The sequence below is a fragment of the Narcine bancroftii genome, chromosome 12 (genome assembly GCF_036971445.1).
Source record: "Narcine bancroftii isolate sNarBan1 chromosome 12, sNarBan1.hap1, whole genome shotgun sequence".
Classification (NCBI taxonomy): domain Eukaryota; kingdom Metazoa; phylum Chordata; class Chondrichthyes; order Torpediniformes; family Narcinidae; genus Narcine; species Narcine bancroftii.
Window position 1 is genome coordinate 30326118 of NC_091480.1, and position 16307 is coordinate 30342424.

General features: G+C 39.5%; 1 protein-coding gene across 3 annotated transcripts in view; it reads right to left on the reverse strand.

Moving 5' to 3' along the window:
* Positions 1-16307, reverse strand: part of llgl1 (LLGL scribble cell polarity complex component 1) — a 111420-nt gene that overhangs the window by 13097 nt on the left and 82016 nt on the right. For all 3 annotated transcript variants that reach the window (XM_069905269.1, XM_069905268.1, XM_069905270.1), the window contains 5 exons: positions 12312-12604; positions 11432-11585; positions 6622-6775; positions 3937-4053; positions 1570-1736 (listed from right to left, as the gene is read on the reverse strand). In XM_069905269.1, coding sequence (XP_069761370.1) covers positions 1570-1736; positions 3937-4053; positions 6622-6775; positions 11432-11585; positions 12312-12604 — 885 coding nt within the window. The remainder of the gene's footprint in view (positions 1-1569; positions 1737-3936; positions 4054-6621; positions 6776-11431; positions 11586-12311; positions 12605-16307) is intronic.

Here is a 16307-nt window from a genome sequence, read left to right on the forward strand (position 1 = left end):
AAGAGGCCCTACTAGCCTGCAAGTCCATGCTGCCGAAATACCCCAATTAACCTTCAACCCCCATATGTTTTGAATGGTGAGAGGAAACCAAAGCATGTGGAAGAAACCCATGCAGACTCAGTAAGAATGTACAAACTCCTTACAGACAGCACTGGATTTGAACCCAGTTTACTGGTGCCATTATAGTGTGGCACTAACTGTGCCATCCCAATCTTCATCTGCCAGATGTAACAGTAAGATTTTGTGTTGCTAGTTATCACAAGAGATATCACAACCAAGTCAGATTCCACCTTTAGTCAATCCCACACACAAAGATAACCAGCTAACTCTATAGATTTTTTTTAATGTTTGTTGAATGTATATCATCTTTTCCTTGTGATATTAAGGTATGGGAGGGAAGGGAAAGGGGTGGAACAAGGCTGAATGTAATGTATCATTGTTGAGAAAGATTGTTTTGGATTTGTGCGAGTCTTGGAAAATCAAATAAAATATTCAAAAAAGAACGAACAGCATAGTTGGGCAGCAGTTAGCGCAACGTTGGAGCAACGCCAGTGATCGGGACCGGGGTTAGAATCCTGTGCTCTCTGTGAGGAGTTTGTACATTCTCCCTGTGTCTGCATGGATTTTCCCTGGGAGCTCTTGTTTTCTCCCACCATTCAAAACGTACCGGGGTTGTAGGTTAATTGAGTGTAATTGGGCAGTATAGGTCAAAATGGTCTGTCTAAATTTAATTAATTTTTTTTTTAATTTAAATTAAACTTCTGCTATTTTGCACAAATGTGTGTCCTGTCAGTGATCAACAAACAGTAGAAACTGGGATAGTTTTGAACTAATTTTTTTTGTAAATTTAATCATTCTTGCCTTCAAATACTGGAATTGAATCAAACTTTAACATATTTAGTTATCACATTGAGTCAAGGATGAGAACTTTATGTTGGATCATTCCTAGCTCCCACCTTCAGTAACAGTTTACAATCTCAGCTGGAAATGAGAAGCAGCAACAGAAAGCATAAACACTAAGCCACCAACCAGTGAGACGATATCGAGGGGATGGTGTGGAAGGATCATGGATATATTTGAATATAGTGGGCTGAATTTTAAAACTTAAGGATCAGTTAGAAAAATCTATGAAGGGCAAACAGGATTAGGTGGGAATGACATTTAGTGGGAATTTGAACATTAGAACTTAGCTTTAGATGATTATAATAGCCACATAATGATTGAAGATAGAAGGTTGAAGATGAATAGTTCAGTACAAGGCAAAATAAAAGCACTGAAAAACAGTGCATTATTTTTTGCATTATAAATGAAGACTCTATGCATCTTCCATTAGATCATCCTAATTCACCTCCCAAATTTGCATTCCGGATATACACTGTTATCAATGTCTCAATATCCTCAGATATTCTGTTAATTAGTTTGAAAACTAATTAGCTCCTATATTTAAAAACACACAATTCACAATATTCCTTCCCAATCTCATCCAAGTTGACCCTGATAATTGTATTGCTGAAGCCCTCCATCTACAGGATCACAGTTCAGTTTTCCCATTCAGTTCCTCCTCATTACCTTGAACTGTTCTTCGGAGATGATAAGCACAGAATGGCTGCCCTGCATCTCTGGGGCTTTGGCCAGATCACGAGAAACTTCAAGAGGCTCAGGAAGTGGGTTTCCTCGTCCATCCAAGACTGCGATTGACACCACAGGGGCTCGATGCATCAGCTGAATCTCTTTGCCTACAATTTAAAAGTGAAGGTGAAAGAAAATAAAGTCTCATGGCAGAACCTTGTAACTGAAGTTATGGTCCAAAGTTGAAACTAATGTTGTAGCCACCAAGGCTTGTATTTATTCCCAGAACAAGCCTCCTACAAAACTGCTTCCTTATTCTTCTATTTGCTCAATTCTTTACGAAAATTCTTTAATGATTTATTTTATTCACTCCCTCTGGCGACAAGTTCCACATTCTCACGGTTATGTATATTAATTGCTATGTTCTTGAGTTAATAGTTATATTCATTGGTTCTAAAATTTACAAGACAGTTTCTTCTCACTCACTCTGTTGACTTTTTTTAAAAAAAATGTCCAGGTTCAAACAAGGCAGAGTGCATTTTTACTTTCCACTATTTATAATGTTATTGCACAAAAAGCAACTAAGTGGTTGAAATTGAAAGCACAACAAAATGAAAATTTCCCAGTGCAAGTAGGTAGACAAAAAAGGAGGAGCACTCTCTTTGCACATAATTCATGGATTCCTCCAGGTAAAAATTTTATCATTTTAAATCACCATTATTTTCCCCATTCCCTTGTCCACTGTTCCACCACACACTAAATATTGCTCAAGAAGCAAGCACAACCTGATGCTACCTATCCTTGGTTGGTCATCCTTACCATAATCTTCCAGTTACTTGATGCCAAAGTAGCAGTGGTCATCAATTTGCAAGGGGAGAGAAATAATGAGGAGAAACTGTCATGGTACTTGAGAAGCATTACCTAGATTAGATACAACTCCATTAATGTACAACTCACCTCAACTGATAATTCTTAGGATGAAAAATACCAATACATGTTGGAGTCCTCAAAGATTGCAATTAATCAATTAGATTCATAAGGTACAGGAAGAAATGAAAATTACCAAGAGATTTTTTTTAGAGGCAAGATGTTTGACCAACATGAATGAGCTTTTAGAAAACACCAGACCATCACACTTCAGGACAGATTGGAAAGGTCATCAAGATGCCATGGATATTTGCTAGAACTTAACTGAAAATGAAGGTACTGTAATTCATGTGTACCTAAAAATGGCATTTGGAAAAGTTCTGCAAAGTTAGAATCCACAGGAGTAAAGGTGGTGGAGACAATAAAACAAAATGAAACCCAATGCAGAGAAGCACAATTGGGTGGAAAAATGAGTGGCACTGACACAAATAGAACAGTACAAATTTAAAGTGAATGTAGGATCAGATGTTGGAGCTGCATGTCCACATTTCTTTGAAGCTGGCAGGACAAGAAGGAGGGCTGTTGATAAAGGACACAGAGCACAAAGGCAAGAAGGTTACACAAGGGACAGTTGGATTATTGCAGTTGAATCTACATATTTGGGGGAAAATGTTAATCCTTGAATGGATAGAAAAGTCATAGAATGGAACCAGGAACTTCAGTTAGGTATGGCATATTGGTATGGGTAGAGTTCCATCAGGAGTATTAGCAGTCGATTCAGTAACTTCAGGCAAGGTGGAATGCTACATGAAATCTATATTAGGACAGGAGTTGAGCAGGCTCAACCTTGAGAAGATTTAACTTGAGTAGCCAGGGTTATAATCTAGGATGGTCTTAGGGTTCCACTTGTGAGGCAGGTAACCAGATCTCTTCTGGCCTTTCCTCAAGTGGTGAGAGTTGGCCAGGTCTTCCTTGAAAAGTTAAGGATGAAACTTCATCTTTTAGTTCAGTTATCAGGTTGTAATTGGTATTGCTTGCAATAAGCCAAAAGATATACCAGAGAGATTAAGGTTTGGAGCATCTCCCAGTTGGGTTGTAGGATTTAAGATGGCTATGCATTTTTTTAAAAAAAAGGGCTGTCAGCAGAATATCTCTGGCACAAAACATCATTCCCTTTGAGGAGTTCAGAGTTAGGGCCTTTTTATTTAAATTAAGGCAGTAAAATGTAAGAGTTTAATAGAAATGTCTAAAATTATTCAGTGTTCAGAAGCTTATTTAAAATAAAAACTGCAGCCAGTGGCAGAAAATGCCTCCAGCAGCTGAGGCAAGTTTGGGAAAAGAACAAAAGGTGTGCTGAGGAAATGATTTCACTAAAAAAGATGAGTGTGATTTGGAAAAGATGCATGAAATGGCAAATGATTCAATAGTAGATTTTGCAGTGAGCTGGTAGTACCATAGCAACAGGACCAAAATGAATGAACAGTGGGGCATGAATCTTACCCAATACAGCCTCTGTGGACCTCTCCGTCCATTTTTCTCTGGATGGAACCTCTAGTGCATACGCATAAACAGAGCCAGAATTTGTTCCTGCCCACAATGTAGGCCCATGGTGCGTGGCTACAGACAGAGTAAAAGGTTACACTAAGATGCAGGTCAGACACCGCAAGGTGACAACTGCCGATGCAATGAAGTGCACTTCACAATGTATATAACAGAGCAGCAACACCACCAGACTCTCTGGCTCTTATCAATTAAAGACCACACACATTGAAGAACAAACCAGAGCTAATTGCATTTAATACAAAATTATTCAATGTGAAATTTCAGGTGATAAGCATTACCATCAAAAAGTTCTTCATACAATGAACAGAATTCTGAAACAGATTTTCAGCCATTCTCTTGTTTTCCAACCTTACCAAGAATCTCCTCTGCTCTCTAACTTGCATGCCCTTATCATAACAGCAAACAAGGGACCCAGTCTAGGTCTTCAATTTCAGCCAGCAGGTTTGTGGAGTGGTTTCAGGACCTCAAGATTAAACACCACATTCAGTTTGGAAGTGGGACAGCTCGTACAGCTTCTGCCTTACAGCTCCGACCCAGGTTCCATCCTGGACTCGCGTGCTGTGAAGTTTGCATGTCTCCCTGTGATATTACATGGGTTTCTTCTGTGTTCTCTGGTATCCTTCCAAACCCCAAAGATTCATTGGTTGATAGGTCAATTGACAGTTGTAAATTATCCCCGAACGGGTAGGAGATTAGTAGAGTTTGGGGAAAGCTGATAAGAATGCAGGTAGAATAAAATGGAATTAAATACAATATTAGCACGAGTGGATGGTTTATGGTTGGGCGGATTCAGTGAACTGTTTCTGTGATGCAGCTATTACTGAACTAGGAATAGGCAACTGTGACAACTCTGTACCCAAGCACTGGGATACTCAAGACTTAACCACTGAACAGTAATGGTTGGCATAGCAGTTAGCGCAATGCCTTTACAGCACCAGTGATTGGGATCAGATCAGGGTTTGAATCCCGCATTGTCTGTAAGGAGTTTGCATGTTCTTCCCATGTCTGCGTGGGTTTTCTCCAGAGGCTCTGGTTTCCTCCCACCATTCAAAACATATGGGGGGGTGAGGGGGTGTAGGTTAATCGAATCTAAATTTGGTGGCACAGACTCGTGAGCTGAAATGGCCTGTTAACGTTCTGTATGTCTAAATTGGAAATTAGGGAAACAACCCAGCAGATGTTAGAATCCGAAACAAAAACATGCTGGAAGAACTCAGCCAGTCAAGCAGCAACGGTGGAAAGAGAAAACACTTGTTATTTCAGATCAGAATTCTCTCTACAAAAACATGAAAAATACAATCTCTTGTTCTGATAGTTTTGTTTGCCTCCAGAGTACGAATACCATTCTTCTTATTTATCCCCACTTTACACTAAACGAGAGGTAGCCAAACTGCAGCTCTTTGACATGAATGTGCGGCTTGTGGAGGTATTTCGGCTGTGTAGTGTTAGTAGTTGTGGTTTGCGATCATGTGATTGTGGGACATGGGGCTGTGTTGTGGATAGTGGAATTAGCGGAGTACAAGTGTGATCCAGGCCACCCTCCTATCCAAGTTCCCGATGCCCCGGCCTCTCGCTCATCCAAGCTCCCAATGCCCCGGCCGCCCTCCCATCCAAGCTCTGATGCTCCGGTCGGCCTCTTAGCCGAGCTCCCAAGGCCCCGGCCAGCCTCTCATCCAAACTCCCAACACCGCAGCCTGTCACCCTCTGGAGCTCCCAACACTCTGACCACGGACCCTTGTCCCGACCACCCGCTCACCTGACCTCCTGACGCACCAGCCATCTTCCCATCCGAGCTCCCAACGCCCTGACCAGTCGCCCTGTGGGGCTCCCAATGCCTTGACCACGGACCCTTGTCCCAGCCATCCGCTCATCCAAGCTCCCAACACTACGGCCTCCCACCCATCTGAGGTTCCGACAAACAACGCAGGTGCAACAAAAGTTGTGTACATGCAGTAGTTGACCCCTTAAAATTTTACCCTAAAAATTGGTCCCCAAAAATCGATGATTAAAGTAGGGTGCATGGACTTGTAGGTTGAAATGGCCTGTCATTGTGCTGTATCCCTAAATTTAAAAAAAAATTAAATTACGAGTATATATGGTATATGTACTTATTGATTATTGAAGCTAATACAAATTAGCAATTTAAAAATTATATTAATAAATATTATGTACATGTATTTATTAATATTTATATAACATTTTTGTTACAAAATATGCATGTAAGAGTGTAGAGCTCGTCGAAAGAATCAAAGACTTGTTGATCCAAACCAAGGCTTTTATTAGCAAAAGACAGGAGCTCTTCACAGGTGGCCGACCAGTCCGGAATGATCCGACCTGGCTAGGGACACAACCCTTTAAGGCCCAGACCGTAGGCGTGGCTAAGCTCTCAGCCAATCGCTGTAAGCACAGTCTAGATACTGTAACTATATACATTATATACATTGGTGATAGATCTGTACTATCACAAAGAGTAAAATCTTGTATGTAATATTTTTTCATGTCTTGCGGCTCTCAAACATCTGAAGTTTATCATATGAAACTCTTACATAAGCAAGTTTGGCCACCCCTGCAGTAAACCTACCACTACAGCAACAAAACACACATCCAGAGATTATCACTCACCATCCCGCAAAAACGTGTCAGCAAAATAAAGGCAGCGAACAACACCCGACAGAGAGTCATCTGCAGAACGTGGCTCGATCCGTCTCTGAACTGGAGTCACCTCCACTTCACAAGGACCATCCTGCTCAGCAAGTTTGGCATTTGCTTCTTGGACCTATTATTATGGAGGATTTTGTTTTATATAAAAGTATAAGACCTAGATAAATTTCCCACATTCAGTACATTTTCCAATCAAGGTGTTTGATGAGGCACAGTCCCAAAATGGAATCATCTCTTTACAACATCCAGATGTTTAAGATGAAATTCAAGAAAGGGCTTACAATAGGTTACAACCAGGTTAGAATGTTATTGAATTACGTTGTCAAAATCAAACTGCACAAATCAGGGTAGAAAAGCACTATTATTTTGAATTTAGTTACTGAATGCACTTTTGTTGTTTGTCAGAAAGCAGCGATGTGATTTAATGAATGTTCAAGTCTGGATATCACATTCCTTCACTCTTCATCCTACTCCCCGCACACAATCCTAAAATGTACGTTAATAGTCAATGGGGAAGTTTTCTGCTTCTCCATTTTAAATATCCATTATTAACAAAATGGTTAAACATGGAATGGGATGATGTGACAGATGAATGGATGGCTATATTATTGGTGCTTGGGGAAGTGTTTCAAGTTTCTGAATCATTGGGATCTCTTCTGGGAAAGGTACGATCTGTACAAAAAGGACAGGTTACATCTGAACTGAAAGGATACCAATATCCTGTCAGAGAGGCTCATTAGAGCTGTTAGTGAAGGTTTAAACCAGTTTGGACAAGCAATAGAACCAGAATGATAGGGCAGAGAATAGAGCAGATAGTGGAAGGCCAATGCAGTGTGCAGTGAGATTGTGAAGGACAAGCAGTGGAAGGAGCATAAATGTAGTCAGTTGGAAGGATTGAAATGTGTTTACATCAACGCAAGTATTAAAAATGAGGGAGATGAACTTGGCTCACAGATCAGTGTGGAATTACAATGTTGTGCCACCACAGAGACTTGACTGATGTAGGGACCGTTATTTAGATATTTCAAAGGGGATAAGGAAGCGAGCAAACACTCTATTGGGAGTAGTCTATAGAACCCCCAAGTAGCTCTCAAGATACTGAAGAGCAGATAGGTTGACAGATTTTGGAACAGTACAGAAATAACAGGGTTGTTGTTATGACAGACTTCACCTTCCCTAATATTGACTGGTACTTCTTATCGCAAGAGGGATAGATGGGGCAGAATTTGTCAGACGCGTACAAGAAGGATTTCTGACACAGTACATGGAAAAGCCGATTAGAGGAGAGGCCATACTGGATCTAGTACTGCATAATGAACCTGGCCAGGTGATAGAACTCTTGATTGGGGAGCATTTTGGTGACAGTGACCACAATTCCCTGACCTTTAGCATAGCTATGGACAAGGATAGGAGTAGGCAAAATGTTTAATTGGGGATGGAATTAGGCAGGATCTGGGGAGAATAAATTGGGAACAAATGTTCTCAGGGAAAAGCACAGAAGTAATGCGGAGGATGTTTCAGGAACACTTGTGTGGGTTCTGGATGGGTTTGTCCAACTGAGACAGGGAAAAGATGGTACAATAGAGAACCATGGCTGACAAAAGAGTAAGAAGGAAGTATACATGGGTTTATGAAACAAAAGTCAGGAAAAGCTTATTAGATAGCCAGGAGGAATTTATGAAAGGTCTTAAAAGGAAGCACGAGATGGCCTTGGCAAGTAGGATGAGGGAAAACCTCAAGGCATTCTATGCTTATGTGAAGAACAGAATGACTAGAGTGAAGATAGAGCTATTGAAGGATACAGGAAGGAATTAGACCAGAGGTAGAGGAGGTATCGGTTTAGTATTCATCAGAAAGAGAGATCTTGGTCAATGTGAAGTCAGTATGAATAGGCTTATGTGCTGTAGCATGTTGAAGTTAAGAAAGAGAAAGTGCAGGATCTTCTTAAAAACATTCAGATCAATTGTACCAGGCAAGATATACCCCAGGAAGTGTGGGAAGAGATTGCTGGGGTGCTGGCAATAATCTCTGTGCCCTCCCTGGCCACAGAGGAAGGAGAATGGCCAATGTGGTCCCCTTGTTTGAAAAAGCTAATGGGAAGAATCCTGGGAATTATAAACCAGTGAGTCTTTTGTCCGGGGGGGGGGGGGGGGGGGGGGGGGGGGAACTACTGGAGAGGATTGTTAGGAACATGTAGAGAATGTAGAGAAACACAATCTTCTCAGGGATGGTCAGCATGGCTTTATGAGGGGAAGGCTGTGTCTCACAAGCCAAATTCAGTTTTTGAAGAGGTGACAAAAGAAATTGATGAAGGTGGTCGATGCAGTGTATATGGATTTTAGTAAGGCATTTGACAAGGTCCCCCATTCAGAAAGTCGAGGCATGGGGTTCATGAATCTTGGTGGTGGGAATTCAAAATTGGCTTGCCTACAAAAAAAGCAGAGGGTAGTAGTGGATGGAACATATTCTGCATTGAGGTCAGTTGCTAGTGGAGTTCCACAAGAATCAGTTCTAGGACCTCTTTGTCATTTTTATAAATGACCTGGAGGAAGGTACGTAACCTGGAGAAGTAACAAAGTGAGACCCTTTTTGGTGGAACTAGGCAAAGTCCTAGAAAAAAATCATAGTAAAGAATTCCCACAGGACCCAGAGTTGTTCCTGTTGGGAAACATAATGGACAGAAGACTTACAATGAACCTGTCCAAATTTCAATCCAATTTGTATTGATCGCATTAGCAGTGGCCAGGAAATGCATAGCGGTTACCTGGAAATCTGACTCCTGCCTGAGCATTACTCGCTGGAATGCAGAAATGCAAAACTCTGTTCCCCTGGAGAAAATGACTTATAACTGAAGAAAAAGTATAACATCTTTTTGAAAATATTTAAATTCTATAGGAGCACAATTATAGTGTGGACCATCGCGCCTCGCCACCCTACCTTCCCTGCCGATACCTCAATTGGTGGGGGTGGGGTCCATCCAATCCCAACCAGGAAAAATTAAGAAGAAAACTGCCTGAGCACTGGCCGCTGAGTCGTGACAAACCCATAAAACCCTAATATGTTTCATACCTTTGTTTTGAGTGTCTTGAATGCTGTGTGTAACTGTGGTTAGTTAAATGTTGGGGTTAGGGAGGGAAGGAGATGCATAAACTGTAGTCAATGCTGATACTGTTAATGTTGACACTGATAATGTTGATAACTGAGCTTAAGTTTGGAAAATCAAAAATAAAATATTCAAGAAAATGACATGGAGGAAGAAGTGGATGGGTCAGTAATTTGCAGAAGACATGAAGGTAGGAGGTGCTGTGGATACCATAGAAGGTTGTCGAAGGTTACAACAGGAATGCAGAGTTGGGTGGAAAAGTGGTAGATGGAGTTCAATCCGGATAAGCATGAATAGTGATGAATTTTGGAAGGTCGAACTTTAAGGTGGAGTGTATGGTTAATGGCAGGACTCTAATAGTATGAAAGGACAGAAGGACGTTGGGTTCCAAATCCATAGACCTCTCAAAGTTGATGCGCAGGTTGATAGGGTATAGCATGCTGGCCTTTATCTGTTGGGAGAATGAGTTCAAGAACCACGAGGTATTGTTGCAGCTCTATAAAACTCTTGTGGCCCCGCTGGGAGTATTGTGTTTAGTTCTGGTCACCTCTTTTCAGTAAGGATGTTGAAGCTTTCGAGAAGGTGCAGAGGAGATTTACCAAGATATTGCCTTGATTGGAGAACATGTCTTATGAGGTAAGATTAACAGAGTTAATGCTTTTCTCTTTCAAGCGAAGAAGGATGAGAGGTGACTTAATAGACATCTTTAAGAATATGAGGGGAAATAGGTAGGATGGACAGCCAGCACATTTTTCCCAGGGTAACAGTGACAAATACCAGAGGACACCTGCATAAGGTGAGGGGAGGAAATGTTTAGGAGATGCCAGGAGTAAGTTTTAAAAAAAAAAACACAAGAGCATTGAGTGCCTTGAATGAATTGCCAGGGATGGTGGTGGAAGCTAGTACATTAGGTACATTTAAAAGACCAGCACATGGATGCAAGAAAAATAGAGTGTTATGGCTGTGAGGTAGGGAAGGTTTAGATTATTGATTAGGTTTATATAGATCAGATCACTGTGGTGTTATATTTTACGTTCTATGGAAAATGCCTTCAGATATTTTTCACAGCATTAACAGATTTGTACCTGACCCACATGAAATAGTAATAAAGTAGTGAAAGTATGTTTAAAGTTTGGTTTAAAGAGGAAGGAATGCTAACAAATTTCACAAAATAAATTTCTGTAATGGAATCTGAAGACACGTTTGCTAATTGTGGAGTAACTAAAACTGAACAAGTGGTGGAATTAGAACAGATTTTATAAAGGGTTACAAAGTAGGAGGCAATTTCAGATCAATAGGAGCAAGGATAAAAATTCAAGACAAATCACGTGTTGTTTAATTAGCATCTAATGTCAGACAGAACATCCTACAAGTACTGAGTAAAAGGGACTTCATATAAGAAATCAATCAACACTCTGCTGCCCAGGCTCATAGGAGCTCAAAGACAGTCATTTAATGTGTGCTCATATGGACTAATCAGGAGAATGAAAGAGTAGGACGCCAAAGCAATAGAGAATTTGTGGCCCAAAACTCAATTAATATATACCAAGATAGAATAGCATGCTTCAGTCTAAGACAGTTGCCATAGGAGTTGATGTTGGTGGTCTAGGAACTGTTTCTAGTGGAGACTGACAATATGCACAAAGTCTAAATACTTAAGCAGACTACCTTGCTGGTAGGGCTGCTTGAAGAGGGCCGCTTCTTCCCGGAAACCCGGCTTTTCCTTATCCTTCTGAATGACTGACGCAATGATTTCTTCAGTGATTTCACCCTGGATAATGGACCCTCCATTGCCAGAGAATCATTTGGATGCAGCGTGCACCTGGGAGATCCAAAAGTAAAATGAGATGATATTGTTCTATTCTGTGTCAGTAGATGTTAAAGATCTGGGGGGTGAAAAAAATCAAAGTGAAAGGCCGAAATCTTGAAAAGCAAGATGAAAACGGGAGGGACAAAAATGACAAGAGGTTAGTCAACTTTCATAAAATGATCAGTGGTGAAAATGAAGGCAATTTTCAGGGGCAAATCTGTAATTTCTGCAGATCACAATAATGGGATGAAGTCCCAGACAAAAGAAATGTCATCCCAAGAGTGCTTCAATTGTTTAAAAATCTATTTGCTTAATTCTTCTATTAAGTTGAGCTGCAGTCCCCTCACACACAATCTAATTCACATGAAGGAGCCTCTGTATATTTGAGGATTACTGGCTTTTTTAAAAAAAAAGACAATCAGCCCAGTATTCTCCTCCAGAGGTTGCTACTCAGGAGAAGAGGACAAGAGCAGTCTGATGGGGAGATTGGTGATAAGGATATACTTGTACAACTTATTTCCCTAGAAACAGCATCTTAAAAGGAACCCAAATGGAGTAACGGTGAAGGAGCTAAAATCACTTCCTGTAGATTATCAAGGTCTGATTATTCTTTACAAGAACCCCTGAGGGAGGACAAATAATGAAGACATGTAATGAGCATCACCACTCGACTGCCCATTTTTCCCATTCAGACTGCTTGAGACAGAAATGAAGCAATTTATAAGTACCAGTACTTACCTGGCCAACACCGGCTGATGTCTGTGGTCATCAAAGATGCCAAATCCATGACTGGTGCCAAAAGCCACAAGCTGCCATTCAGTGTGGAAAGCCACTGCTGTCACAGCTGCTGGAGGAATACACTGAACTAGAAAATTTGGCTGGAAACCAGCCGCAAAGCTGATTAAGCCACCCTTTGGGCTTAATCGGTCATGACCTTTCCATGTGAAACCTTCTCGGTCCTGAAGAAGGTCAACTGTCGAAAGGTTCATCTTTCGTTCGGACTTTTCATCACTAAATTCCATAACGATAACCTGTGGATTGAAAATTCATTTATTCTTCTTCACAAAAAGAAAATGAATGTTAACTGCAAGGGCCAAAAGGCAATAAACATTGTGAAGGGCTCCACACACCCTCATGTAAACTGTTCTCCCTTCTGCCATCTGGTAGGAGATACCGCAGCACTCGGGCCCTTGCGTTCAGATTGGAAAACAGTTTTTTTCCCCAAAGCCATCAGGCTCCAGAATTCCCGGAACATATGTGGTTAGTGTACCGTGAACTTTTACTGTATACGTCTTAATATTTTAACATGTTTAACTTCTTGTCTAATTTGTATTTATGTAACAATGCTCCATGGTCCTGGAGAAACACTAGCTCATCTTTACTGTGAGAGCATGATATGAACGATAAAGGTGATGACTTGATATTACAACAGAATTTCACGACTAGCTCCCTCATTTCATGTAGTTTTAGACAAAAACATTTCTCAGTGTCATCTGCTTTGGTTCATCACTAATAGCGCACATTCATTCCATACCTTACCCTGCAGTTCCAAGTTAACACAAGGGCACATATTCTTGCCCTTACCCTGCAGTTCCAGGGCAACACAAGAGCCTTTATCCAAATGGACAATCACAGCACAAAGGAATATTTCAACTCGTCATTCTTGCATGGACGTGAATTCTTCAACCTGAAAACTCCACTCCAACTCAATTTTTCTTTGTATACAAAGCAGATATGGGTTTTTTTAAACAAGCAGTTTTCTCTTCAAGTATTCTAGCCATTGAAATTAAAGAGAGATTGGGTAGGACATGTAACAGCAGCATCGTATAATTCAAAAGCAAGAGGAGTGGCTATATTAATTAGCAAAAATGTGCCATTTAAAAGAGAAGAGGAAATAATAGATCCAGCAGGGAGATATGTTATGATAAAATGTCAGATATATTCAGAGCTTTGGAATCTACTTAATATATATTCACCTAACGAAGAAGATCAAAAGTTTATGCAAGATATCTTTTTGAAGGTAGCTAATACGCAAGGGAACATACTAATAGGAGGGGATTTCAATCTGAATTTGGATCCAAATATGGATAAAACGGGGAAAAAAATTAACAGGAAGAACAAAGTAACCAAATTTATAAATAAATCAATGCAAGAAATGAAACTTGTGGACATATGGAGGAAACAAAACCCAAAAGAAAAGGAATACTCATACTACTCGACTAGACATAAAACATACTCAAGGATAGACCTATTCCTGTTATCAGCCCACATACAAGGGAGAGTTAGGAAAACGGAATATAAAGCTAGACTATTATCGGACCACTCACCCCTGTTATTGGCAATAGAGCTAGAAGACATCCCTCCAAGAATGTATAGATGGAGATTAAACCCCATGCTACTTAAAAGACAGGATTTTAGAGAATTTATTGAAAAACAATTAAAAATGTACTTTGAAGTAAATACGGAATCAGTGGAAGATAAGTTTATACTATGGGACGCAATGAAAGCATTCATTAGAGGGCAAATAATAAGTTATGCAACCAAGATGAAGAAGGACTATAATCAGGAAACAGAGCAGTTGGAAAGGGAAATAATAAACATAGAAAAAAAATTAGCAATAAAGGAAGATACAACCAAAAGAAGAGAATTGGCGGATAAAAAAATAAAATATGAAACATTACAAACATATAAGGTGGAGAAGAATATAATGAAGACAAAACAGAAATATTATGAACTAGGGGAAAAAACACACAAAATCCTAGCATGGCAGCTTAAGACAGAGCAAACTAAGAAAATGGTATTGGCAACAAGGAAAAAAGACAAACAAATTACATATAATCCAAAAGAAATTAAGGAAAACTTCAGAGAATTCTATGAACAATTATACCGAACCGAAAACGAAGGGAAAGAAGGGAAAATAGATGAATTTTTGACTAAAATTGAACTACCAAAACTACAAATAGAGGAACAAAATAAATTAACAGAACCATTTGGAACAGTAGAAATACAAGAGATAATAAAAAATTTACCAAATAATAAGACACCAGGAGAGGATGGACTCCCAATAGAATTCTACAAAACATTTAAAGACCTAATAATACCGCCCCTCCTGGATGTAATCAACCAGATTGATGAGACACAAAACTTACCAGATTCATGTGAAACAGCAATAATTACAGTGATACTAAAACAAGGGAAAGATCCACTCTCACCAGCGTCATATAGACCAATATCTTTGCTAAACACAGATTATAAGATAATAGCTAAACTATTAGCGAACAGATTAGCAGAACAGGTACCGAAAATGGTAAATTTAGACCAAACTGGATTTATCAAAAAAAGACGCACAACAGACAATATTTGTAAATTTATTAACTTAATTCATGCAGTAGAAGGAAATAAAGCACCGGCAGTAGCAGTTGCTCTAGACGCAGAGAAGGCCTTCGACAGAGTAGAATGGAATTACTTGTTCAAAGTATTGCAAAAATTCAGTTTACCAGAGAAGTATATTAATTGGATTAAAGCATTATATAAGGGACAGTAAATGGACATGTATCAAAGCAATTTAACTTAAGCAGGTCAACGCGGCAGGGATGCCCACTATCACCATTATTGTTTGCGCTAGCTATAGAACCACTAGCAGAATCGATAAGAAGAGATAATAATATAAAAGGAATAAAAATAAAAGACAGGGAATATAAAATCAGTCTGTTTGCGGATGATGTGATAGTGTACTTAACAGAACCAGAACTAGCAATAAAAGAACTATATAAGAAATTGAAGGAATATGGAGAAGTGTCGGGATACAAGATAAACGTAAATAAAAGTGAAGCAATGCCTATGAATAACGCGGATTTCTCAAAATTTAAGGAGGAATCCCCATTCAGATGGCAAACGCAGGCAATAAGATACCTAGGTGTGCAAATAAACAAAAATCTAGGCCAATTATATAAACTCAATTACAATCCACTAATGAAAAAATTACAGGACGATTTAGAGCATTGGAAAGAGCTACCACTAACACTGATAGGAAGGATAAACTGTATTAAAATGAACATTTTTCCAAGGATACTATACTTATTTCAGGCATTGCCAATACAACTGACAGAAAAATTCTTCAAAGAGTTAAAGAAAATAATAAGGAGATTTTTATGGAGAGGGGGGAAACCGAGGATAGCACTAGACAAATTAACAGAATGGTATAAACAAGGAGGCTTACAATTGCCAAACTTCAAAAATTATTATCGAGCCGCACAATTAAGGTACCTATCAGATTTTTATCAAACAAGGGAAAAACCAGACTGGACGAGACTAGAATTAGATAAAATAGGGGAAAAGATACCTGAACACATATTATATAAATGGGACGAAAAATTGGTACAACATAGAACTTCTCCAGTATTACACCATCTCCTCAATATATGGAAGAAGATTCATGTAGAAAGAAATAAAATAAATTACCAAATACCAAAACTAATATTGACGCAAAATAAGCTACTCCCTTTTACAATAGACAACCTTGCCTTTAGAAAATGGGAAAAAAAAGGGATTAAAAGAATAGAAAATTGTTTTTCAGGAAGTAGATTCTTATCCTTTGAACAAATGAGAGATAAGTACAATATAACGGGGGATACAGCGCTGGCATATTACCAACTGAGATCCTACTTGAAAGATAAATTAGGAAGCAACTTGAGTTTACCAGAGGGAAGTAACCTTGAATATGTGATTACAGAT